The following is a 26,471-nucleotide window of genomic DNA, read 5'->3' on the forward strand; positions in this document are numbered from 1 at the left end:
GGAGAGGGCCAAATTTCACTGAAGGCATTCCACCGAGAATCGCAATGTTTCCATGAGTATCCTCAGTGGCAATGTGAATGTTGCCACCGTGGATAAACTCGATCCAAACAGGAGGATAGGGAAGATTGTTTTGAAATCGAGAGATGGTGCACTGATTATCAATGTCGGCTATTTCGATGATACCACTTCCAAATCCAAGTGCAATGTGATGGCCGTCTCTTGAGAGCGCTGCACAGGTCACAATGCCATTGCGAACGTTGTCATTGAGAAACTCGGCTTCATAATTGATCACCTCTTTGCCAGCATATTTATCAACTACCTTTGGCAATTTAGGCAGCTCCCCCTCCATCACCTTTCGAGCCCTACGTGCATCCTCACTTAGAGGGATAAAGCCACCAGCAAACTCGCCGGAAACACTGAAGACTTGGACAAGAGAGAGATGACCATAAAACTCGTAAACGGGCGATGACACTGGAGTGAATGGAAGGACGTCTCGATAAACATCCTGAAGACTCTTACGTCTAAAGAGGCTGCTGGCAGTACGAATGATGGAGGTTGACTTGTGATTCTGTGAAACAGAATGTTATGTCATTGAAATAATCGATTCATTTGGGCCTCACCTCCCAATCGTCGGGGATAGTTCCACCACCATTTGCTGAGAAGAATGAAAGCAAGTTTTGTGACCATAATTGTTCAAATTCTCTCTGCAATTCATTAGACTCTTCCGAAAAGAGGAGCAAAGGGTCCAAGTGTTGGAACAAATACATAAGTGTATAGTCGACATAACTGGGCAGCTTCTTTTGCTTCATGTCTCGAAGACCCCAGTCATTCCTCTGAATCGCACCATTCACAGTTTGAAGGAGCCGCAACCCAAATGAATATCCTTCTTTGTCGCTAATAAAGAACACTTTGTCCTCTTCCTTGCCGATCGGATTTCCTGTGATGAATTCCTTCACCGTTGCGTGGTAGAATTTGATAAGTCTTTTGTTCTTCGAAGGTAGACCGACTATTGAGCTGATGGGCTTGAGTGTCGAGTAGACCTCATACTCCGTGAACGTTCCCAGGAGCTGTGATATATCATACACGCTGAGTTCCTTCCGTGCAGCAATCATCATCCCAACAACTTCACGGTATTTCTTGGCGGTACGTGAATTCATTTCGGGATGCTGGCGTAAATAGGCTCGGCGCATTATCCGCAAGTACTCTGAGTTTAGACCCTGAGGTGCATCTGTGAGATTGAGATAGTAATCAAACTCGGATTCTAGCGTGGAGCCGCTTTGAGTCTGAAGATGCACGTCACGTATTCTGGTTGAGGCGATAATTGGTAAGCCACGGCAAGCTGAGGTGAAATCATAGAGATCCTTCGGAGTCGGTTTCCATGGGGAGTCCTTGATACAACCATGAAGCCCATCCGCAACCATACAATGGATCGTATGGAAATTCTCGTCTTCCGCAATCTGATCCATATCTTCATGAACGATTGAGAGATGTGATTTAGCTTGGTTCCAAGCAGAAATCACTTGTGGTTCTGGGCGACAACTGACGAGTATGGCAAATGTCGAAGGCAGCTCATCGAGCAGAAGAACGAGCCTCATCAAGGACCCGAGTGCTTCTGGATCACCGCACTCATCGAGTCCATCCAATACGATCACAGGGCGATCATTTCCTGAAGACAACACATCCCTGAGTCCAGCCATTGGATTGATAATCCAAGCTTTCATGTCCTTCTCTGCAGCAGAACCGCGAAGGCTGCTAAATGAAGCGGGCTCTCGAAGTTGCCTGATAAGCATGCTCTTGTATTCAGCATTGAACGCTGAAAGCTGAAGAGCAAGGGTGGAGGGAAAGCGCTCAATCGAATCAAGTCCTGTTCCCTGTTGGTTCTTATCCCAGAAGAAGGATGCTGCGAGGGTGCCCTGGCTATCGAGAGTGGAAGCCACACTCATAGATATCGCGGTTTTCCCGGTCCCAGGTGAACCACGCAGCCAGACAAATCGGTTCTTAGGTTCCCTCAGGTGATCGAAAATTAAGCCGCGAATTTTGTCCCGTGTGGTTTCGAGGCATTCTGACTTGCTTTTCACGCGGTGCCACTCAGCATCCGCTTTGGGCAGTTTTGAAAGCTCATCTGAAAATGGACATTGAGCTAGAGAGCCTGAATCGAAACAAAAAAGACAAACAGTCCACCGACACTTGAATCGTATTGAGAAGGTTCAAAGTTGTTGCCACAGTCTACAGCGAAGACTTTATTAGTCAAAGTTTAGCAGCATGAATACAGATCTTGCGAACCGAAAACCGGGAGAGAGCTTCACTAACGCACGTCCTCACACCATTTATGCTTTGCGTTAAAGCGCCTGCCGTGAATATTTTCTTCCTCAAAGGCTTCCGATTCTGACTCTCGAGCAACTTGATCCGCTTGACCTGGTCTTCTAGGGCCCTGTCAACGATTTTTCAATGTTGAATGAACGATTGGAACGGTAGCCACATACAAGTGTAATTCTTTGAGTGGGAAAATTACTTCGGGAGGAATGTGTCCCGTCCACAGCTGGAGGGGGCGCAGAATGGTGTCATATGCATTTTTCACATCACCACTCAGCCCTTTGAGAGCTTCATTATTACCACTAATATTCTACGTCAACGAAGCAAACATCAGAAACATATCATTACTAGTTGTGAGAAGCTGAACTTCGTAAACCTGAAGCAGCGTGAGAAGCAAGTCTGGAATGTTAGGGAGGAACGGGATGGGAGAAAATTTGAGAGCAGTGGATGCGGTTTGGAGAATGAGCCTAGTGGCACCGATGATACTCTTCTTTTTGCCATCTGACGGGCCAGCCGACGATGATGGAGTCCGTTCTGACACAGGGGGTACAGGAAAGTTTATCCCCGCATTTTCCAGTTGTGTCCGGATGTGTGCATTATTGCCGTAGGGGCTCCAAGGGTTGGGACTTGCGCAAGGAGTTTCGGAGCACGACAGCGATGAGGGGGGGGATAGGGATCGATCCGAATGCGCAGGAGATGATGGCACGGGCGTAGTGGGGACAGAGGATCCAGGGATAGGTGTGCTTGATTGGCTACTACCGTTGGGATTTGAACGCCAGGGCGTGACCTCCATACGTGGCAGCTGAAGGGATGGAGGATCACCAGAAGGTGACCGTGGTGCGATCTGGGGATGTCGGAGATAAGATCTATCATGCCGATCACGGTGAACGTTTTCGTTGAGAGTCTGTGAGCTAGTGGCATGGTTTTGTAGCGATGAGGCCGAGGCGTGCGATTGCGAATCACTGACAGATAGCTCAGTCGCACGCTTCGGCCAAGGCATCCAGAGCTTCCGAGGGTCACCGGAAAGCCCAAAAGTGGGCGCCGGTCCAGGAACCCCGAGATGAGGTCCAACTGGCCTGTTGCACCGATCATGAGGAATGTCGCGGCTTTGGAGAGACTGGGGGTCAGTAGGAACGACTTGATGTGATGGAGGGGAGGAATACAGGTGCGGATGATTATAAGATAGCCCAGGCAGCGTCGTCACACTGCTTGGGGAGTGAGAATCACTAGAAGTAGTTGCGGTTCCGTGAGGCACAATATACGCTCCACTGTGCCAATCATCAAGACTATTGTCGCCGGTTTGAAGGGTCAGCGGGTGGGTCTGGGAAGGGTCAAGTGATGAGGATGGAGCGGAAGATTGTTGCCGATTATCATCGGGTGCCATAGGGGAACGCTGTTTTGGTGGGTGAGGTTCCGGCCCATCGGTAGAGGGTCGTCGTTTTCGGCGGTCCATAGTGCGAGTGTCGATGTGGTCCAAAGCAGGGGCCGGAGGGTAAGTAGATTGACTCTCCACCCACGGCTTCTTATATAGTTAGAGATCCATTCCAAGCTACTGATAGGCGCGCGGTTTGAGCTAATTTAGCTACGGCAGTGCAACCACAGTGAAATGCGTGGCTCTGAGACTGAGGTACCCTATTATGGCATTAGTTCATCTGCCACCCGTCATATTACAAAGCGATATTGAGTTCGTCGATGCGCAGTCACGCACTGGGCGCGGCGGTGCTTCAAGTCACAGAACTGAATGAAACCCAGGCATTGTCGCAAGGAAATACAGGTATGACGTCTGTATATTGTTTGTTTGTCATGGGGGCTGGAGTCCTGCCTAGGTGTGACGTGAAGGCATGCCATTGGTGTCGGGGAGTACGATGACGCGCAGGACATAATGTTCTATAGTCAAGAATGGCAGTTGGCATAACATAGCAAGCGCTCTTTGACAAACCGCGAAGCAAAGATGTTTTAGTAGGATAGGCACATGCATGACAGGAGCACAGCGAAAGAGGCCAGGAATACATTCCATGCACATTCGGTGGTTCTTGAAAGCTCAAGTCTACACTAGTGTGAAAGGAACACTGTATTATTCGGCCAAGTCCGTACTTCACCTAATTTTATTCGCCACAAGGGGGGAGGGGGATTTATTGCACGGATCAGGAATAAAAAACTTGTAGCGCAGGGACGGAGAAAATATCAAGTCAGTTGGATTCGCTGTGAAGAGAGTCTGATCATTGAGTCGGGACAAGCGTGCCGTTCCATGAAGATTTGCGAAGGCTCCGACCCCACTCGGTCCTTTTAGAGCCCGCTTAAAGGCTAATACAAACACCATGTGTACACCACAAAAAGGACCAGGTGGCCAACGAGAAAGACGTTGGCGAACAGCTTTATGTAATGACGAGACGCCCCCCCGAGGAAGAACCTCCAGTTGCCCGTCCATTTGAACAGGAACACGCGGGAGAGGTCGAAGGCATGTGATACATATTATTTAGGATTGCCGTTCCAGGAAGGGTTTGGCCACAACTTGGACAGCAAGGGCAGTCGTGATGTATCTAAAGGTGTGGAAAATCCCAGCGTCTTTCACCAGAATAAGAAATATCCCGGGAAGATATTCATTTTGGCGGAGAGAGACACTGCTCCGGATCCGTGAAAACAATGGGAACGAGTGTCATGCTGTCATACCTGTATAGCACTGCCGCTGCGAAGTATGACCGCTTGAAATGACAGATGAAGGACAAGAGAACGAAGAAAACAACCCAAAAGTCGTTGAAGAGGCGAAGTACGTATATCGAGTGAAGCCATTTGCTTAGTGCGACGATTGGCAAGACCCAGTTCGGCACACCACCAGCCAGATCGAACAGTGCCATGTAAAGAAACTGATTTGCGGTATAGACACCCGTGTATATCTGCTGAGAAAGTCTCTGGTTCTTCCCGTCATCCGTCAGGTAATGCAGCAGCCGATGTCTTAGAACGTGGCCCGCGGGATATCAAATGTCAGACTCAGGATAAGGATTATTTTTGGAGAAGAGGAAATACGCACACAAGTGGACCACTCGGGCCATGAATGTGAGAGTACTTTCGTTCGCCGGAATTGTACACTTCGGTCTGAGACATGTATTCAATCTCAGTATCTGCGCGATGAAGATGTCATGACGCGTAGCTCAAGAGACAAGAATTACAGAAACTTGCAGGGGACATATCTAATTATGAGCTGCAATCCTCAATAAGGGCGGAAGCTGCAGTATAGCAATTGTTGTAAGACAGCAACGGTTGGTTCGACGCTTAGCGCAAGGATACCCGACCTACATTATCTCGGTGAGATGCCCGATGATTGATGTTAGGTTTATTTCTAGTCGGTCTCTACTGTCTGATCATTCCATGTTTATTTAGCATTTATCTTCCTTTTTCCGACCTGTTGGTCGCTTCACTTTCCTTCATTTGTAATAACTTTCACTCCTGTTACATTTGAGTAATCGATGCTTAAAAGCTCGATGTTTACTTCGCTGACGCCCTCAGTTCTCATTGTGTTCACAACCGCGAGACTGAGTATTATTCTATTCTAGTCCGCGTTAGCAATAGTAAGCTTGATTGCACAATAAGTATGGAAAGCAGATTCTTCGGATCAAAGAGGAATTTCCCGGTTTTTTTGGCAGATGTAGCATTTTGTAGTCGGACTGGCGAGGGACAGGAGACGGGATACGCTGTTTACTCTTGTTTGGTCATGACTCCGTACTCTGACACTCGTGCTGCTGTCGAAGAGAGGGAACACCATGTCTACGGTCATCACCTCTATGAATGTCGCATCCCTGAAGGTGCTCTGAAACTCATCGGATATTTGAAACTGACCCACCAGGCTCTCCTGGAAAGCTTGCCGTCTCCCGTCAATCCTCCCATTGTGCACCAGAGGCGCACCAACCCACGCTGTTACAAAAATGGGGCCGGAGGCGCCCATTTTCGTCCGTCCTTAACGCAGGAAGAGGGAAAGGTTGGGAAATGGGGTTCATATGGTTATACAGATGTTATCACAGGCAGTTTAACATTAGTTGTAACAGATGTTAGCACAGCAGGTTTTTGGTTAATTATTGATTGGTTAAACTATATTACTATATAAATCACATGATACAGAACCCATAAGAGTCTAAAATGGGAAATTCCCATTTCCATAACACACGCCACCCAGTGCGAGAACCGTTACTGGTTTTGAAAGCGATGCTCTTTAGTATAGCGCTCTTTTACCCTAATGGGGGGATACCAAACTTCAGGACGACGCGATAGGACATGTTTCGAACATTATGACTTGTAGCTCAGTTTCAGTGCCTGTAGTAGTTCAAAGTGGATGCGGTGAAGGAGAGAACGAAGGAAGGTCAGTTGGGAGGTTCAAACGAGACCACCACCAAGCTGTTTTATTCCAATTTTATTTAGTGACATTTAGTTAAAAATGAGACTGAAATGATAAATGAGTGAATTATTCAGGTTTAAAACTGAAAGAAAAAGTTGCTAGTAATCAAAAATTACTCAAACGAATGTGTTATACCTCTCTACTTCATTAGAACATCGTTCCCTAAAATTCCCGCCATGGTCCGTCGTAGTTTAGTAGTTTTCGTGAATTTCGTTCTTATTCCCTGATTCCCCTTTGTATTATCACATCCTAATCCTCCATATGTATTGTTCGTTGTTATAGTAGGTCGTCCTCGAAGATATCATATTTTTATGTATTTTATTTAGGGCTCTAGACCTCTTGAAGCTGTTTTCCCGCGTGTTTTCAGGTTTCTAACTTCATGTCCTTGTATCTCATTCATTTCTGGATGTTTCCTCACGTTCTTAGTATCATAAATTTTCATTTATTCCCACCTTTCCAATGGTACTAAGGTTGTGTCCTATTTCCCTGTATTCGTTGAGTTAGCAAAGTTTCGCGCGCACATTCGGTAATCACGTGCGTCGTTCCCTTAGTCGTTCGTATGCGGGAGCCGTTTTCGTTTATTTGTTCGGGATTTATGATATGCACGGGTGTTTATTTCTTTCATATGGGCTTCTGTGATTTATTTCAGATTTTTCCCTCATGTTCTAAGGTTGTTTTGCACTTTTCGTGCTTTGTTTTGACCGGGCTCTTCCTTATTTGGACAGAAATTGGTCTTTGCGATCTGCCGAAGTGCGGATCTCAGTTCCGATGGCCGGTTCCCTGCGCATCGCCACCCTCACGTGTCATTACACATGATGCGGATTCCTATATTCCCGTCATGGGTATAACTTCACAATGGCTGGACCGTTTGGGCTGAGAATTTGCATAGCTATAGTTTCCTATTTTTCATAATTTCCGTGTAAATTTCGTTGTATGTTTTAATTATGGATCCTACGCAATCATCATCTTGTCCCTGAGCTCGGACTTTTGATGTCGCTATTCCTGTTATTGGATTTCTCGTTAACGCATGATCCTTTTATTATGGAAATTTGGGAGGATTAAGAGTAGATCCCTTCCTTTCTAATGGGCTATCAAGCTTGTCTCGGTCGTTACTAGTTAATCTTCGTGCTTGCTTTTTAGACATTGTCCTCGTTTTGCAGGAGTTTTAGTCATTTCTCCGTCGTTTATGGGTAGTTTCCCCTGTAATTACTCTCATTGGTTCCGTTTGGGGGACATCTATATTTCCTATTATAAACACGACTTTGACTTTTGCATTAGTTCCTGAGGAATCTTTGTTCCGTGGTACTTCCATCCTTGCTACGTGTGCGGACATGGGAAAGTAGTTTCTGTGGAGGTTCTCTGATTATTTTTATAGTCAAATCTTGGTCGATTGTCCTAATTCTTGGTTTAATATTTGCTATAAATTCCCCCGAGAATTCCGTCTCGTTGATGGTAAGCTTGAAGTATTTTTGTTATTTTTCTTTCTTTCGATTTATCGTGTATAGTCATAATAATTCGTAAAAATTCATAAAATTTGTTAAAATTCAGGTCTTTCTATGTTCTCATATCTACTTGTCGTATGAGGTTTTGTGATTTATCTGGCATATTTCCATAATGGGTTTCCATAGTGTGGCCGTTATTTCTCCTACAGCGGACATATCCAAGATAAGGGATTCATTGTCCTTGTGCGTTCCAACATGCATCTCAGGCCTTGCAGAGCCATTGGCACACCCCACCCATTTCACTTGTCCTCCCTGACGATAGCTTGGAGCATCTATGCGACAGAAGGCGAGACGCTTCCAATCCTTCCCAGCCCAAGGCCTCTTTGGTATCTATACATGACTCTATCTAGAGTATACAGTCCCAACCATTCATCTCCAACGCCGAAGATTCCTGCCAACGGCGACAAAGGACACGATATTCGCGTTGAGATCATTCAAATAGTCATGGGAAACAACAGGGAATCAGTTTGCAAGCCAATTGGGACTGGAACCTGTTACCCACTGCTCCAACTCGCTAGCAACGACTACTGGTGTGAAGCACTCACCTCATACCCAGATATTCTACACTCAAAATTGTTCTAGATTCTGGTGATTCGGACACAGTTTTAGCTTCGAATATGAACTCGAGTTTCAGTGGGCCATTGGGACCAAAATAGCCCGCTTCTGCTAGTTTCGAAACCATTTATCCAAGCCCCCTCCCGCAGGATTTCTCGAAGCTCATGTCTGGCTGTCCTCGAAAATTAATGGTCAAGATGTCGTCCGGCTGGGCGTCCTCCAGCATCATTGGTACTCAACTTCACATGGCAGAATGAACCCCGATATTTGGAAGATTTATGTGGAATACTCAATGACTGGACATGCAGCCCAGGAGTTTTTGCTGAAGCCATCGGTCACCCTCCTGATGATGGATTCGCTTCACGACCCAAAATGGAGGCCGTCGGTGTGGGTCTCAGCACAATGCTTCATTCCGATTAGTGTAACTATTTGTCTTTGGAAGCGCCAATGGGGCTGCGATCACTGATACCGTTCGTTGGATGGATGTTGAATATTACGAACGTGGGATTAGTAGGCTACATCGAGTGGCGAAAAGGGAATTGCCTGGAACTAACATGTTGAATGAGGTGGTTTTGAAGGTTACCAGGCACTACATATTCGAAAACGTTGCTGGAAACAAGCATTTCTATTCCCTTGGAACGCTTCACCTTCAGGTCCATTCTTATTTCTATAGCCTCAGTGGCTTATTTCCGACCTCTATCGAAATAGCATGTGAATCTAATGAATAGCATTCAATCATGTCTCCAGCATCGTCAGACATGCAGCAAATCATGCAGAGCGGAGACAAAAGCCATACCTGACTCTGAACATGCAGAAATTTAGCACGTTGGACATGTGTGTTCTGAATACAACCATGAAAGCACAAGTGGCCGTTTCTTGAGTATGGAGTCGTCATGATGGTTGCATGTCAAAATTTCCCGGAGCTTCTGCACTGCACCGCAATACGATACACCCCACCTGGATTGACAACGTGCCATTGGCAGAGACCAGATGGCAGCATAGATTCGCAATTATCAACTCCGCTCTTTGCACAGTGCCAACAGTGCCCCCTTTGAGATTCCCTGTTTTCTTGTGAACTGCTCGAAAACGCATTGAAACTGAAACCGAATTAGCCGAATCCGGAGACGTGACATCTTCGGAAGTGGCAGTAGTTCCGTCGAGAAAGGATGTAGTGAGGGACACGCATGTCAGGCAATATAACCACACAAGAAGGCCTGGGTAGGCACTGAGCTCCTTAATATATTGTGTCACCACAATGATAGTGCACAGTGGGAAGTAACCCTGGCAGATGGTGTAGGGTTGCCCCGGTACTAGCCCTACTAGGTAGCCCCATTACCATTTGACAGGGCCAACCATCAGATTTCGAGTGCCGGGACCTCCTATCAGATATGCGCAGTCTGACGGGGCCATCCTGACTAGGCAGGGTACCAGCCTCTATAAGAATAGAGGCTGGGACTCGACTGACCCTCTTGAATGGGAGCCCATATTTCAAATTGCATTAAGGAACGGATTCTTACTTAACCAATTCAAAAGGGAACTCCCATAATACATACGTTCAGAGTATTTATTTTGTTTGAATTCACTTCCTAAATAGTATACTGCCGTTTCGGGCATTGTTTACCTCTACACTGGTGTCAGGGCACAGCCCTTGACCCCACTCACCCTCAGACACCCTCACCCTTTCCCTAACCACCCCCTCCTCACATTTCCCCATTCCCCTTATCCTTCCCCCCACTGTTTCACATAATGACACGCGCACGCGAACCCGTGGGAACATTCTGGGCGAGCAGCTCGCCCAGAACTTTCCCACGGGTCACACCCATTATGGAAAGTCGGCAGCAAGCGGGAACTGTATAGTTCCTAGGGTCCTTTTGTGTCGGCCTCACAGGGGGCTGAGAAGCTTACCCTTCTTCTCAGCTCATTCCCTGTGAAGGCTGAGGCCAGTCCCCTCAGTGACTTCGAGGAGTTAGCACCTGGGGAGAGTACCCCAGCATCCACACCCGGCCTCGCCCTCCGGCCACTCCCAGCTGGGGTCCGGGTCCTGACAACTGGCATACAAGTGGAAAAAATCCACATACATGCCCATGGATACCCAAAGCTCAATGTGTGCACTTGGAGGTCACCCTCAGCAAACTCCACGCATTCGGAGGCAACTCAACCCTGGTACATCATTGGGTCGACCCCCAAAACGCAAACTTGAGACACTTTCCAACACTCCTCAGAAGCGCAAGTCACCACAATCACCACGATCACCACTCAGCGACCTAAACAATCCTTCAAGTGAGCCTCATGCTTTCTCAAATAATTCTGGGAAATTAAACCCACCTTCTTTATCACAAATGGTTACAGAAGCCACTGATGTCTCAGGTTCCAAGCATGTTGCACACACATCCTCTGGTCTCCCTCCGATAGACTTGAGTGATCACGGAGTCAACACATACCTTCCCTCTACCCCTACCTATATCTTGGCATGCAAAACTTGCGGCTCCACACAGCAACAACAGTATGTGCATGCTGCTGGCAGTGAAAGGCTCCGTGGCGTGAATCTTGTGATGGCTATCATGCACCGGGAGGGATTGTCCTTAGGAAAGTTCCTATCTGTCATTTTTGACTTGCAGAGCAGAAAGGATGCTTTACTTCCCAGTGCACATCAGAAAGTCAACAGCTTTCTCAAGGGCTATACTGACCAGGGAACGCTGTTGGAGATCAAGCACGAAATCATGTATTTACAATTATTTACTCCGAAAATATACCTTAGCGGTCTACTGTCATCTTGTCCGACCCCGGCTCTGGAACTCCCATAACCCTATATTTTCTATAAACGCAACCTGTTGATATTGTAAGACTCGTCTTTGAACATGACTTTGGCCGTGACATGGGATGCCAGCCAACATACCACCCACTCCCTCCTTTCACTTCTCATCCTCATCAAGAGGCTGCTGGTGGCTTCCCTGCAAGCGCCAAAGGAATTCAGGCAACAAGCTTCTATGAGCGTCAAGACTTCAGTGGCGAGGGTTCTGAAAAGTCATTGAAACAGTACTTTGCCCAGAAAGTACTTGAGGAGGTGGATCAAGAGATGACATTGTTAGCAAGCGACAAAATACTGAAAGCCGGTGAACATACAGCACTTACATGGGCAAAAGTGACCGGCTTTTCCTTCACACAAATCCAAGGGAGAGTGAGGGAAAAGGCCCCACTACTCTGGACAATTCTCACGATGAGTGCAATTGGATCAAATGTGTCTCGCTTGGAAAAGGCCTGTGAAGATGCCATTGAGGGAGCAAGAGGCTGTGGAAGCAAGAATAGACGGGACCCGTGGCTGGTTTGTGCTTTAGGCAACACACTCACGTACCAGATCTGATCTTTGGTTGGTCAGGGATGTACCGTATCCATTCTCATCCTGGCCTACTTCCGTTACGTCAAAGCGAACATGTTACAAACTGTGCTTGGGAACGTACTTTTCACCACCAGTGCTCACTGGTCTCTCCATTCAATTCTTGGGCATGTGGGCCTTGTCACTGCATACAGCAACACCCTTGAATGGCTGTGTAGTCTGGGCCAAGATAAGAAAGCGATGCTGAAAGCCCTCGGCTGCGCACTTGTGGCAGGAAAAATTCAAATCCATCTTGTCTACGATAACATAAATCAATATCACTGAGCTTGGAGAGCAAATCTTACCAATCAGAACAAGCTCGAGAGTGGAACAGCTGCCACTGTGATTGTACAACGCGAAGTTGATGGATTGAAGGACGCATTTGACGGACCGGAGTATGAGTGCCGCAAGTCAGAGTCAAGCAACAAATCTATCACCTTCAAGAGTCTCAAGGCCGATCTGAAACCACTCCACCTCGAAGGTGTTGCCATTGCAAATATCCTGCGGATTTTCCTCAAGTTTATACCTCACCTTCAAAAGTTCAAAAAAGATGTCGATAATCTCCAATATGTGAAATATGCGAAGTGTCGCACGAAGCTGCAGAAGACTGAGTACCATCCACTGGAGTGTTCAGGTTTTAATGAAGCATCTACCCAAGGCAACCGTGATGTCGTGTTGGATGCCTTTGTTCGACAACTGGGACTGAGCCGTGATGAATTGGAGGGAAGGCAGTTCCCGGTGTCTGGGGACCAAGCAACAGTAGCCCGCTTACGCACTCTACTCAATCAAACATCACTCTGTCGCTCCTGGTTCACTGCACATAAATGGGTGCTCCCCGTTATAGAGCTGTGGCACCTTAAGTGGGCGTTTTTAAAAGGGATTTTCAAGGCTCACTGGGCATCAAAAGTAGGGAAGGGGGATGTTGGATTTCGTACTGCTGCTGAGGCACTGGGGTGGAACATCAATCCTGAAAAAGTCGAATTTTACCCATGCTACCAGCTGGCTGAACTGGTCTTAACAACCATGACTCTTCATTATGCCAGGTAAGTCTGTAATCTCTTTGTCTATCCATTAGTTTGATGCCTGTCATATCCATACAATCCCGACCTCCACTCCGGGCTCCCGGAACTCCGAACCTGACTTCCGGAGTCCTACTTCCCTTCCGTCACCTCCTCCTTGCCGACTCCCAAGAGGTTATCCCACCTCCAGCTCTGACACCACCTTTGGTCCAACTCCGGGACATTCCGGGTCCGACCCCAACCTTGACACCTTCCAGACAAGTACACAAAACCTATGCTCCCGACTCCGGACCTCCACTCCAGAATCCCATTCACATCTCCATCTCCGGAACCTCCGGTCTTAGCTCCGACCTCGGACTTTGACCCCACCTCTGCTTATACCCATTGTATTGGTTAGCTCATTCCATTTAATTATGTTTGCCAATATTCCGGAGTTTAACTTCCGAGTTCGGACTTTCTGGACTTACCTCGGACCTTGCAACTATTGCATCGTCCTATTCAATTCCGCTATTCTCCCTCATTCCTATTTGGGCTGCTGCTTCCTTTCTATTCAGTCAGCTAGCCATTCCCCACTCCCAACCTCCTTCCTTCCTCCTTGGGCCATGGCCCTTCATTCCTCCTTTGAGAAACACCATTGAGTCAAACCCTTGACCCTCGGTGTTGTTCCTCTTTCCATCTCCCTTTGTCTCCTTTTGTCCTACCCTTGTTCCTTTTGATTCCGGACCCCCCCTTATATACAATGTACCTAGTAACTTGTAACCTCAGTCCGAAATCGACCTGAATTCCCCCCAAGAGACTTTCCCTCTGCTAGATTCGAAATTAGGGACCCCCAGGACAACCAGCAATGGCACAGTGCTCCACCTGAGTCGCTGAGGCCAAGGTCCTTCCATGCTAAGTCTCCGATTCCATTCCGGAGTCATCTGAATCCGCACGTTCTAACAATGCCCATCCTTGATCACAGATGTTTTTTGCGCGAGAAGGCTGCAACACAGCCTTTTGTCTCCAGTGAAATCAATCGATTGCACCTCATCGAGGAGCTTCAAGAATATTGCAAGCCTGGTTACCCGCTCCATCAATGTTCATTTGCTGACTTGGTTGATCTCGCGCGTAACATATATACAACATATGGCACAACAGAGGCTGCGACTTTCGCTCAGCACCACAACTCCACTGTTGGTGGGGCCTTTTTTGGCTCTCGGATGAGTGGGATTCATTCATCTCCAACTTCCATGTTGTCCCCCACACCCCAACCATCTTTGTCTGAGCCAGATGATGGCATTTCATTTCTTAATACTGGTGACATGGATGACGCCACTCCATCTGACAATCCCGACCCCATTGCAAATGACCTTCCCCACTTAGATGACCAGTTCACTGGTGACACACAACTTTATAATAGTATTGTCCTCTATTGCGATCTGCTCCATCTGTACAAGTTCAACACCAGTGTACATGATGGGGACATTGGTCGTACATTTGAGGTTATTCACGTAAGTTTTGTTCAATCTCTAAATTACATAAAATCTGATGTTGCAGTGGCTCCGTTTCTATTTTTTTGGTGTTGGGTCAAACAACTATGGCAATGAGTTGCTTCAACAAGCCTGTGATTTTGTTAGATACTGATCCGGGGTCGGGCACCGAAGGTCGCCGATGCGGACCGCTAAGGGCCACGATGGCCGCGATGCCTCAGACAAGGCCCGAGGGTAGGGCATTCGGCCTCAGCAACTCTAATGGGAGTGCTGTGCCCCCTAGTTGTCTCTTGGCCCTCATTTCGAACTTACTGGGGCTGCCTTGTTGGGGTCAGGGCTTGGGGTCGTGGTCAAGTCGATATTAGAGCTAAGGTACTATAATGTAGTATACAGGATATATATATGAAGGTGGAATGAATAGAAGCGGACCCGGGCCGAAGGCCGAAGGGTCCGGAAGCAAATAGGAACAAAGAGCGGGGTTGGCCGCACCGCGGCCGGCAATGACCGAGGGTCAAAACAAACAATAACAGATAAATAAATGAAGGGGTGTAGGGCCGCGATAGCGGCGATGGTATCATAGCGGAGTAGGCGATGTCGCGGAGTCACGCTAGGTCGGTGCCAGAGGCGGACTCGGGGCAGGGAGGTCGGTGTGGCTGTGGGGGAGTCGGCCAGGTGCAGGGGAGCCTAGGGGCAAGCGGGGAAGCGAGCAGGGAGTCCTCATGGAGGATAGGGCTGAGGTTGGGGCTTGCGCTTGCGCTCGCATAGCGGGAATGGGCTCGGGCGGCATCGGGATGGGCGGCTAACGGGCCGGGATGCATGGTCGTGACAGATTTCTGGTGGCACCTACCCACAGCGACACAAACAGCAATTCTCCTCAACTACTTAGTTAACCCATCTGGATTGCCCAGCCACTTTCACGAACGGGACTTACTTCAAGAACATTTGAACTTTTGGTTGAAGTGGGTTTTCAATGGACGAAAGAACGCATTTGATTCTTGCTTTCTCAGGGAAGCCGTCTCACTTAATATTGTTGAACTGAAAGATTTACTTCAAAGCTTCATGGGGATGATCGGGCTTGCAAGAGTTCATCCAGGTCGTACCCAGGCAGACATCGAAGCAGATATCAATTGCCTCAGAGTGGTGTATCTCCGGGAGTCGCATCATCTGTACGTCCCTGGTCGCTCCCAGACCACAAAGTGTATAGATGGATTTGCATTGGGGGGAGAGAAGCTTTTGACATGTATCTTGGCAACCCAATCTAACTAGCTAGGATACTCAAATCCATTTAAATTCTAGACCTAACTCTCTTGTAAATGTCTCCATTAATTGCCCTAGCGGTGAGCCTAACTTCCACTTCCCTTTCGCATGGCTCTAACCCAATACTTCGTCCATCAAAATTCTAGGTCCAATTGTCCCCGTAAACATCACTTTCAGGGTGAGTCTGATTTGCCGCTTCCCTGCTGTGCACCTCTGACTCAACACTTTAGCGGATGTTGTCATATCCATCCCCAGCCATCGACTTCCGGTCCCTCCGTTCCCTCCGGTCTAACTCCGCTCCTCCTTCACTAACCTTGGAGCTCCCGTATTCCACAATCCTCTCGGTACCCCTCGATGGTCACCACCCCCTCATTTCAATTTATTACCTACGCCTCCCTAAGTACAGAGCCCCGAAGACTTCCGGACAGCTCCGACATCCGCTAGTGCACCCCCACCTCCGCTGGGCAATACAATCGCCTGCCCTGCAGAGCCCACCTTCGGGCTTATCCCTCCTTTCCATTTCTGGGTTATTGCCTGCCTTTCCACTAACCCTGCGACCCAACTCGTCGGTAATATTCAGTCGGCTAATGTTTAACCCCGTTAGCTCTGCTCCATTCGGCTCCGCCAATTGCGGACCCATCTTCGCTGTAACCATATATATATCCCGCTTGTACATAGGTTACACTCCAGTAATAAAATCAACTAGAGTTACCCCCCCTTAGGTTCTGATTGCCAGTCAGTAAGTTAGGGCACAGACGTGTCACTAGGCACAGCGCTCTTGGCAGAAGTTGCTGAGGCCGAAGCCCTCTGCTACGGAGACACTCCCTCATCTCGAATCTGGTCTCTGACAGATGTGAGAGGCCTTTTCCACATGCTGCTGCAACCAGAGTTATTCCCAAAATCTTTTATGTTGTTTGATTCAGGATCATATCTACCCAAGTTTACATCTAATCCTCTTTGTATCTGTTAATTGCTTTAGCAGTGAGTCTGATTTGCCGCTTCCCTGCAGCACGCCTCCCACCCAACACTTCGGCTGATGCGGGTTCTAAAGTAATATGAGATTGCTAGCGAAGCAGGGCAACTCAGTCTCAAGCAAATAATGCGAAAGAGAACTAGAATATATTACCTAGCGAAGCGGGGCAACTAGAGGTAATATACAGTATATAAGTATAGATTGAAATAAAGGAATGATGTTGCTAACCTCAGTCTCAAGCAAATAATGCAAAAGAGAACTGAGGGAAAAAGTGATTCAAAGAGTGGTAATTCCCATGTAGTTTGGGAGCGGGATAGTCCGAAATGAATACAAAAGAATGAATAAATAGATGTGGCTGGCCAGGCAAGTTCCTCGCTCGGCCGTGGGAATGTGGCTGTACAAAAACTCGCATGGCCACGCTAGCGCGCTGTTTTCCAACAGGTTCTACTGCCATTTCCCTGGTGAGCACCAATCCCTCATCGCCATCATCTTGTGCGACTTGCACCCGAGATCGTTTGCGGACTGCAGTGCTCTTCTTCATTTCAGCTTCTTTCTGCTGGGCTTTTGTCTGCTTGCGCTTCGCATTCCACCATGAATTGCATGCGCTCACCACCGGAATGAGAGACAGCTTTTCTTCATCACTGAGGTCAAGCTCCAGGATATTTATCCACTGGTCCAAGATCTCTAAGGTGCGACTTTCCATTGTTGCTTGGTGGATTACTGACACCAGCAAGCTGAGTGCTTGGCCAGTGACTATGAAATTGGGAGGATCCAAGTGACTAAGTTTGGCTTCTGCACGGCGTCTTGCCCACACATCCTCCCTCCAATCCATCAAATTCTTGAGCCCTAACCCAATCATTTCCTTATCATACTTTGGTAAATCATTGGTGTCTTTGGCCAACTGAACTGAAGTTGTTCCACACATCTTTGGTGATTTCTTGGCATACTCGGAGGCCACTTTGCATCAGCAAAAGGTCCTCAAGGTTTCACTTCAAATGGTTTGAAAACAATTGAGTTCACTTCTGAACTGAATTGAAACGTGACACCTTTACTAAAATGCTTTGGGAAATTGGTCAATTCAGCCAGTTTCATTGTATTAGAAGCAACAGGATCATCAGAAGTGTCCAAAGTTGACCGTGACAATTTCCTGATGTGTCAAGGTCCATGGGTGGTCCGGGGTGGCAGCCAGGTGCCTTGCAGCAATTTGCTGGTTTCTGGCAAGGTTCACCATAGTAAGAGCACACCACTTCACGGCAGCACCTCATTGGCCGTGGGTTATAGTACTCGATGATCACTGGAGGACACCTATCCCGATACTCCTTCTGTGCTGCAAGCATTTTCTCTGACATTTTTCGCTTTCCTGCTACAAGGTCGCCATCAAGGTCCACAACATTTTCAATCCGAACCGCATCTGACGCATATATGATTGCACGCCCCCCTGCCCATCCCGACCAGCCCGTCCATTCCATTGCGTGATTGCTTCAAAATCTGCTGGTAGGTCAAGGACAATGACATCACGTACTGCCATGTCTAATCCTACTTGTCCAGCTGTCGTTGCAACAACAATCCAAACTAACCCAGACTCAAGGTCAGCGAGGGTTTGGATCCGGTCCTCTTGTGGAATGATCGAATGGAAGGGGTGAACCCACGCTGATCTTTCCCCTCCCTCTTCGAATCTTGCAAGCTGCTTATTTAACCATTTTACTAGGTTCTGAGCAATTGCAATAGTCCCAACAGCAATAAGGGTCCGCAGTATATCATTGGGCGATGCAAGCGCGTTGAAAGAGGGCTCGCGGCTCTCTATGCCGACCAAGCTTGTGGGGCCAAACTCTCCAAAACCTCTACTTTCTCTCTTGACTTCGCTATGCTCGATCCTAAAACTCCGTGGTGGGTTCTCCGGGATTCCGCAAGGTCCGGGCTCAACTAATCTACTACCCACTCGTTGTGGGCTAGACAGTTGCCCTTATTCCTACTGTTGGATTCCACACACTCACTCCAACTCTAGCGTGTCCTAGAGAATTTTGGGGGAGGGGAGAACTTCTTTTCAAAAATCCGGTATGTACAGGATTATAAGAAATAATTATTTTTAGAAATAATAGATGGTGAATATTGGTACCATATGGCACCTGGGTACCTTATTAGGCGAAATAATAAAAAGGGTAACAGTAACAATAAAAGAATATCAATCAATAACTGAAATGATGGTGAAATATGAAAATAAGCGATATCTCCAATGGATTTACGGAATTAAGAGCCTAAATTGGAAATGTAGCCGGAGATAACTCTCACGCAGCCAATGAGCATTTTTACCAATTTATTAGACGCCGTGGGAACGAGTGAGGCTGGAATTCTGGGTTGCCGCCTGAGATTCCCACGCCCGCACATGCCCGTGACCTGCTGTGCCTAACTTGCCCAACATTGAACTCCGTCAATTCTCCACCGATTGGGACGTTCTTGATATCGTCAGAATCGTACGAATTAGGACTATTTTTAGATACCGAATCCGTATCGAATTGTCGCATGAATGGAAGGGGTTTTCTAATCGTAGAAGCGGGTATCCGAGCCGGCTCTGCACGTGGGCGATTATCCTGCCTACAGCGTCTGGAACAAGCCAAGCTAGGTCTGGGAACTCAGTACCGGTGATGGGATATTTTAGGGTATGTGGACAATAAATGAGGTCAGTCCGATCAATTGGGAGTGATACATCATCGAATTGTGGAGGTATGAAACCCAGGATTTCTTGTGTCTTAGGTCGTGCAGTCATAGGGTGCATGGAACCAGACATGGCCAGGAATGTGATGTAGGAAGGGAGAAGGGAGCGCAGTTTTCCCAGAATTTTGTAAGACTCTCGAAAACCATTCCCCCAAGGTATGATGAGATGTGCTTCATCAATGACACAAAACCCTAGTTGATCTTGGAAGGTTATAGTTTCGAGTAGCTCTTTGAAATTTTTGGTTGGGATCCTCTTTGGTGCGCATGCAACAATATCATACTTTCCGGATGTGGCCTCAGTCCAAAGTATGCGAGGTGGATTTTCCTGTGATGCCCACGTCAGAGATTCATTGTGAATTGCCAAGAACTGTATTGCCTTCAAGTGGGCTCTGGCTTCCTGCATTATGCATTATGTGAATTTGGGGATAGAACACTGTTCAGGTACCGACCTGGTCGTCCATTAGTGCCCGAGTTGGATAAATAGCTAAAGCAATTCTCCGCTTCCACATGAGCTTCCGAGCCAGAACAGCTGCAAGCATCAGTAGCGTCTTCCCGCTCCCAGTCTTGGATGTAAGAAAAATATCTCTATTATGGTACAAGCGGAGAGCATTCTTTGCCTGCCATTCACAAGGCCAAAATCCAAACCAGTTTTTGATTATCTGAGCCATCCACTCCACCGTCTCGCAACGTGTATGTTGTACTTTCTGCACAAGACACTGCAGCTTCTCTTCATCTGGTATAGCAAGTGTGCTGATGGGTGTTGTGCTGCTAGGAACCTCAGCCATGGGTTAAAAGGGGAGGCAGTCACGGCGTTGAACAAGGGAGCGTGTTACTTAATATAAAACTTCCATTTCCGTGACATTGTCGCTTCTGAAGTTCCATTTCTGTCCAACTAAATACAAATGTGTTCCTTAATGGAATTTGAAATAACAGCTCCCATTCAGAAGGGTCAGTTGAGTCCTTGACTATGGCTCTGCCTAGACTTCCGTGACTGCCTATTTTGCATTTTCACAGAGAAGTCCCTTGCCTGCATGCACGATATCTTGGAATCGTTGAGTTGACCGAAAGCATTCAAGCAAGTGTCCGGATCGTATGCTTCCATCACAACGTAGTTGGCCCTGGCAAGCCGAAAGAATCTTCATATTTAACTCTCACAGCCCAAACCCGGTATGTCCCTTCTGCTCACAGGATAGCCAGAAGGCTGTCAGATATTAAGCGCCAAGTTATAACAATAACAGCATTCCTGACATTGTCACATACAACATATGACAGCCACGGTAAGGCATCATGATTCTTGACCTACTCAACCACAGACCAAAGATGGTGGCTGAGGAAAGAGGAAGTTATGGATGTCAGTTGGGGGATTGAACGACCTTGCTGATATCAACAACGATCAGGGCTTTCATCTCACCCTGGACAAGAAATCGAGTCCCATCTTTACTGGCCTGAGGAAGGTAAAACGGTCTTGATGGTCCAATTCATCTGATTTGTTGTATATCATTCGATCGCCATACCAAACTTTCCAATCATCAGTGGCTTCTAGCTGTCGCATGATTGCACGGTAATTGAATGGGATGTTGAATTGACGTTTCCGTTGAACCAGATGCCTGGTTGGATAGAAAGGTAAATTAAAGGGACCTTTCCTGCTGCAGAGGAATAATTGCAAAAATTGTCGTTCGTCATGCTTGGTGAGAGGTCATAACAGGGGCACTCCAGCCAGGATTCATCTGAGTCATCCCTGGAAACTGGCTGGGTATCCTCTCCCAAGATCAAAGGAAAGGCGGGTTGATGGAATGTAGTGTTCAAGGTGAGAAAGGAGCAAGACGGGACAATGCCAGTATTGATGATCACATCGCCGAGACCTGCACTACGAAACTCAGCAATGAACTCGCCTGAATCTGTTGACCAGACAAAAACAACATGCCCATCTGAAGCACAGACATATCGGCCTGTAGGAGAGAAGCCAAGCAGGTGACGTTGAGGAAGAGATAAATGATTAGAGTTGGACCAGGAAGACAGTGTTGGAGGTGTGAGAAGCTGAATGGATGGGTTGCCTGAAACTCGTAAGACTGCTGTGTTCTTGTACCAATAGCCTTTGGCATTTTGTGGGACCCGTATGATGAAAGATCCATTGTCCAACACCACAGTAACAGGGGGATAACGGCTACTGGGGAGAGGGCCAAGTTTCACTGAAGGCATTCCATTTCCGAGAATGGAAACATTTCCATGAGTATCCTCAGTAGCAATGTGGACGTTGCTACCATGGATAAACTTGATCCAAACAGGAGGATAGGGAAGATCGCTTTGAAATCGAGAGATGGTGCACTGATTATCAATGTTGGCTATTTCAATGACGCCACTTCCGAATCCAAGTGCAATGTGATGGCCATCCCTTGAGAGCGCTGCACAGGTCACAATGCCATTGCGAACATTGTCATTGAGGAACTCGGCTTCATAATTGATTGCCTCTTTGCCATATTCATTCACCACTTTTGGCAATTTAGTCAGCTCCACCTCCATCACCTTTCGAGCCCTATGTGTATCCTTGCTTAAAGGGATGAAGCCACCAGCAAACTCGCTGGAGACACTGAAGACTTGAACAGGGTCTGAGAGATGACCATCAAACTTGTAAACGGGGGATGACTTCGGAGTGAATGGAAGGGCCAATCGATAAACAACCCTGAGACTCCGGACTCCAAAGAGGCTTATGGCAGCACAAATGATGGATGTTGACTTGTGACTCTGTGAAACAGAATGATATCACGTCATCGAAATGATCGGAATACATTTGGGTCTCACCTTTGACCAATTATGAGGAATAATTACACCACCACCTGCTCCGAAGAACGAGAGCAAGTTTTGTTTCCAGAATTGTTCATATTCTCTCTGCAATTCATTAGACTCTTCCAAAAAGAGGAGCAAAGGGTCCAAGTGTTGGAACAAGTGCTTAAATGCATAGTATACATAATTGGGTCGCTTCTCTCGATTCATGTCTCGGAGACCCCATTCATTCCTTTCAATGGCACCATTCACAAGTCGAAGGAGCCGCAACCCAAATGAATATCCATTCTTGTCGCTAATAAAGAATACTTTGTCCTCTTCCTTGCCGATTGGATTTCCTGTGATGAATTCCTTCACCATTGCGTGGTAGAATTTGATAAGTCTTTTGTTCTTCGAAGGTAGATTGACTATTGAGCTGATGGGCTTGAGTGTCGAGTAGACCTCATGCTCAGTAAACGTTCTCAGGAGCTGTGATATATCACACACGCTGAGTCCCTTCCGTGCCGCAATTACCATCCCAACAACTTCACGGTATTTCTCCGTGATACGTGAATTCATTTTGGGATACTGACGTAAATAAGCTCGGCGCATTATTTGCAAGTACTCCTCATTTAGACCCTGAGGTGCATCCGTGAGATTGAGATAGTAATCAAACTCGGATTTGGAGCCACTTTGAGTCTGAACATGCACATCACGTATTCTGGTTGAGGCGATGATAGGTAAGCCACAGCAAGCTGAAGAGAACGCATCGAGGTCCTTCTTGGTTGGCTTCCAGGGAGACTCCATGATACAATCCTGAAGCCCCTTCTCAACCATACAATGGATCGTGTGGAAATTCTTGTCTTCCGCAATCTGATCCATATCTTCATGAGCGATCGAAAGATGTGGATTAGCTCGAGCCCAAGCCCAAGTGCAAATCACTTGTGGCTCCGGATGGCAACTGACGAGTATGGCAAACGTCAAAGGCAGTTCATCAAGCAGAAGAATGAGCCTCATCAAAGATGCAAGTGCCTCGGGATTCCCACACTCATCGAGTCCATCCAATACAATCACAGGGTGACCCTTTCCTGAAGACAATAGACCCCCAAGTTCATGCATAGGGTTGATGATCCGAGCTTTCACCTCTTTCTCTAGAGGAGAACCATCAATACTACTGAATGAAGCAGGATCCCAAAGTTGTCTGATAAGCGAGTTCTGATACTCGGCATTGAATGCCGCAAGCTGTCGGGCAAGGGTGGAGGGGAAGCACGATATCGAATCGAGTCCTGTTCCCTCTTGGTTCTTATCCCAGAAGAAGGATGCTGCAAGGGTGTGCTGCTTGTCAAGCGTGGAAGCTACACTCATAGATATCGCAGTTTTCCCCATCCCAGGCGAACCATGCAGCCAGACAAATCGATTCTTAGGATCCCTCAGGTACTCGAGAATTGAGCTGCGGATTTTGTCCCGAGTGGTTTTGAGGCATTCTGACTTGCTCTCCACACGATAATATTCAGCATTTACTTTGGGCAGTTTTGAAAGCTCATCTGGAAATGGCACTCAGATAAAGAGTCTAGAATCAAGCAAAAAAGACGAACAATCCACCAACACCTGAATTGTATTGAGAAGGTTTAAAGTTGTTGCCACCGTCTACAGAGAGCGCTCTATTAGTTGAAGTCTAATGGCATAAATACAGATGTTGCGAACCGCAAACCGGGAGAGAGCTTCACTAATACATGTCCTCACACCATTCATGCTTTGCATTAAAGAGCCTGCCTTGAATATTTTCCTCAAAGGCTTTCGATTCTGACTCTCGAGCGACGTGATCCTCTTGACCTGGTCTTCTAGGGCCCTGTCAACAATTTTTCAATTCTGAATGAACGATTGGAACAGTATCCACATACAAGTGTAATTCTTTGAGTGGGAAAATTACTTTGGGAGGAATCTGTCCCGTCCATAGCTGGAGAGGGCACAGAATGGTGTTATACACATTATCGGAAAAAACCGAAATCCGTGGAAATGCGTTGCAACGCAATGCAATGCCCAAAACGGGTAAGTGGCAATGCAACCGTGGTGTCGAACACTTGATGTTGCAATGGCTAGGTCCGTGTTGCAACGGCTAGGTCCGTGTTGCAGCGGCTAAGTCCGTGTTGCAATGGGTTTGTAAAATGGACCAAAAATGAAGACCACCCCAGTTTCGAACTCACAACCCTCCAGTGGAGCCTATTACTATATAGGGAATCGAATGTATATAGGACATATTATTAATACACAATTACAATTAATATACACAACCATAATACCGCTTGGCCAGCGAGCTCCTACATATACCTACTCTACTTGGGCTTTATATCAATAACTATTGATGAACCGTGGATGGTCCGGAATAGGAACACTCCCTTCATCAGTTCAGTGAGTAGCAGTCACGGGCTTCTCTGCAACACCTGAAGCGATGACACACACAAAATATGGCTGAGCTGGCCACTTCAACTTATTATCAGTGACTCGGAACATGATGAGAGGCAGTGGACTGGTATGACTAGGTGCGCAATATCGTGTTTGCTTTAGGGTGGTTCTGCTGGGTATGGCACAATACTGTTGTGTCATATCGCGGGTACCTCAACAATAATTTATTACGTGCGCTTACTACTATCTTACACCACTCCCTACTCCTATGCAGTACTGGCAGATTGACACCTCCCGACTTCATCATCACCAAACCTCATCAGCAACACTGTTAGGCCAGATTGTAATATCGCATGCACACCGACTAATCTCGGCACTATATACTCAACCTCGCAGCGGATGCCCATTGCCCCAGCCATTCCTGCCACCACCACCAAGCCGATTAGCAGTCAGCAATGGGATTGGGATAATGTTGCAACACTGCATGCATTCTATGCCAACCAATCCCAAAGCAGACGGCGTCCCCCATCACCAAACTCGCAGCCAGCGCTTGTATTGCACATTAACACCTCCAACTCCCTCATCATTGAGCTGATCTACGAGTGTTGGACTTCTCCTTTCCCATTGTTGTCAAATAGTAAAACATGTAGTTAGCAATTTGAAATTCAGTTTTCAATCCTTCCAACTACCACAAGGCCCTGGTTCGCTGTCTGCAATCTGCCTGCAATCTGTCCGATAAACATTGAAGGAGGTTCCTTTCACGGCCCACAATGTCCATCTCACCAAACCCAAGCTCCAGTGCATTCCGATCTTGTCGATTCCAGGCACCAACTAGCTCTGAGGTTGCGCCACCTGCTGACCCTCCTACCAACACTGTGTTGAAATCCTTGTTTTCTTGGTACGCTGTGGACTGTCCATTGAGTCTGTCGGACTATACATCTTGCGCATGGGCATTTCCATGAAGGATTGCCTGATGCTTCTACTTTTGGCATCCATGTTGATGAACGCAGTCGAGGATGGCTTAAAAGCCACCTTGCGCGATTTTTCTCTTTCCTCTCTCCTCAGTTCACATCTTTGGAACTGAGGTGAGACTCCTTTTTCATCACTTGGAATATTGTCTAATCTTGTACATATTTCCTAGCGCTAATTCGCGACTAGGTAATGACTAATAATACTTAGTTCACATCTTTGGAACTGAGCACTAATTCACGACTAGTTCATAATTTCAATACACTGATCCTCTCACCCACACTGATACCTATGATAAAATCAATGATGGCACTGATGCAGATGGTTCAGATCCTGGCTCTCGTGATATAACCAGTATTAAAAGTGTCGAGAAAAGAATTCGGGAATATGCAGCTCTCTATGCAGTTCTCTATTCTCCCTTTTTGTCAAAAGCTTCCCTTAGAGTGGAACTCAATAGCAACTTCCATTCATGGACAGCTGAGGCAATGTTTTCATCCGAGGCAAATTTCAGCCAATACTGTGTCCACAAGATTCTTGAAATGAAGTACTCTATATTGACAGATGAGCTCCACACTCATTCTGGAGTTATGCCCTGGTTGGCCAAGGTATTCCCTATGTCCTGGTGGCTTGCCTTACAATTAATTAATCAGATATTTCTGGTATGGCTAGTTTGTTTCTGATGTTGGGGCAAGGAGACAGCAAATGATGAGCCGCTTGCGAAAATCAAGCCTTCAACTGTTTGGCATGGACTTAAGTGTAACATTGCTGAAGTCAGGACA

The 26,471-nt window shown here is 47.1% G+C and overlaps 7 protein-coding genes across 7 annotated transcripts; 1 reads left to right on the forward strand and 6 right to left on the reverse strand.

Moving 5' to 3' along the window:
- Positions 1 to 1,622: 1,622 nt before the first annotated feature.
- Positions 1,623 to 1,988, reverse strand: EI90DRAFT_2868620 (uncharacterized protein; the record flags this gene model as incomplete). Its single annotated transcript, XM_039053841.1, has 1 exon — positions 1,623 to 1,988. A coding segment is annotated over one exon (366 nt), but the record flags the coding sequence as incomplete, so codon positions are not given.
- A 323-nt stretch (positions 1,989 to 2,311) lies between these two features.
- On the reverse strand, positions 2,312 to 3,901 carry EI90DRAFT_329279 (uncharacterized protein). Its single transcript, XM_039067351.1, has 2 exons — positions 2,484 to 3,901; positions 2,312 to 2,431 (listed from the first exon to the last, which is right to left on the reverse strand). Exon 1 carries the CDS (start codon positions 3,764 to 3,766, stop codon positions 2,624 to 2,626), a length of 1,143 nt encoding a protein of 380 aa, XP_038918645.1. The 5' UTR covers positions 3,767 to 3,901; the 3' UTR covers positions 2,312 to 2,431; positions 2,484 to 2,623.
- A 1,012-nt stretch (positions 3,902 to 4,913) lies between these two features.
- On the reverse strand, positions 4,914 to 5,537 carry EI90DRAFT_2969769 (glycosyltransferase; the record flags this gene model as incomplete). Its single annotated transcript, XM_039055666.1, has 3 exons — positions 5,491 to 5,537; positions 5,342 to 5,432; positions 4,914 to 5,265 (listed from the first exon to the last, which is right to left on the reverse strand). Exons 2-3 carry the CDS (start codon positions 5,413 to 5,415, stop codon positions 4,914 to 4,916), a joined length of 426 nt encoding a protein of 141 aa, XP_038918646.1. The 5' UTR covers positions 5,416 to 5,432; positions 5,491 to 5,537.
- Positions 5,538 to 10,835: 5,298 nt separating this feature from the next.
- On the forward strand, positions 10,836 to 13,512 carry EI90DRAFT_3120516 (uncharacterized protein; the record flags this gene model as incomplete). The annotated part of the gene is made up of 5 exons (XM_039063318.1): positions 10,836 to 11,479; positions 11,602 to 12,079; positions 12,134 to 12,385; positions 12,443 to 13,173; positions 13,206 to 13,512. 5 exons carry the CDS (start codon positions 10,836 to 10,838, stop codon positions 13,510 to 13,512), a joined length of 2,412 nt encoding a protein of 803 aa, XP_038918647.1.
- A 3,571-nt stretch (positions 13,513 to 17,083) lies between these two features.
- Positions 17,084 to 18,317, reverse strand: EI90DRAFT_3014671 (uncharacterized protein; the record flags this gene model as incomplete). The annotated part of the gene is made up of 2 exons (XM_039056806.1): positions 17,084 to 17,805; positions 18,077 to 18,317. 2 exons carry the CDS (start codon positions 18,315 to 18,317, stop codon positions 17,084 to 17,086), a joined length of 963 nt encoding a protein of 320 aa, XP_038918648.1.
- Positions 18,318 to 19,603: 1,286 nt separating this feature from the next.
- Positions 19,604 to 19,867, reverse strand: EI90DRAFT_2833081 (uncharacterized protein; the record flags this gene model as incomplete). The annotated part of the gene is made up of 1 exon (XM_039053634.1): positions 19,604 to 19,867. A coding segment is annotated over one exon (264 nt), but the record flags the coding sequence as incomplete, so codon positions are not given.
- A 1,232-nt stretch (positions 19,868 to 21,099) lies between these two features.
- EI90DRAFT_3174464 (uncharacterized protein) lies at positions 21,100 to 24,831 on the reverse strand (the record flags this gene model as incomplete). The annotated part of the gene is made up of 7 exons (XM_039066336.1): positions 21,100 to 22,302; positions 22,360 to 23,864; positions 23,929 to 23,995; positions 24,025 to 24,169; positions 24,222 to 24,277; positions 24,525 to 24,546; positions 24,779 to 24,831. The coding sequence occupies 7 exons, from the start codon at positions 24,829 to 24,831 to the stop codon at positions 21,100 to 21,102; spliced, it is 3,051 nt and encodes a 1,016-aa protein (XP_038918650.1).
- Positions 24,832 to 26,471: the final 1,640 nt, after the last annotated feature.

Source organism: Cantharellus anzutake (genome assembly GCF_015039405.1).
Source record: "Cantharellus anzutake strain C23 chromosome Unknown EI90scaffold_13, whole genome shotgun sequence".
Lineage (NCBI taxonomy): Eukaryota > Fungi > Basidiomycota > Agaricomycetes > Cantharellales > Hydnaceae > Cantharellus > Cantharellus anzutake.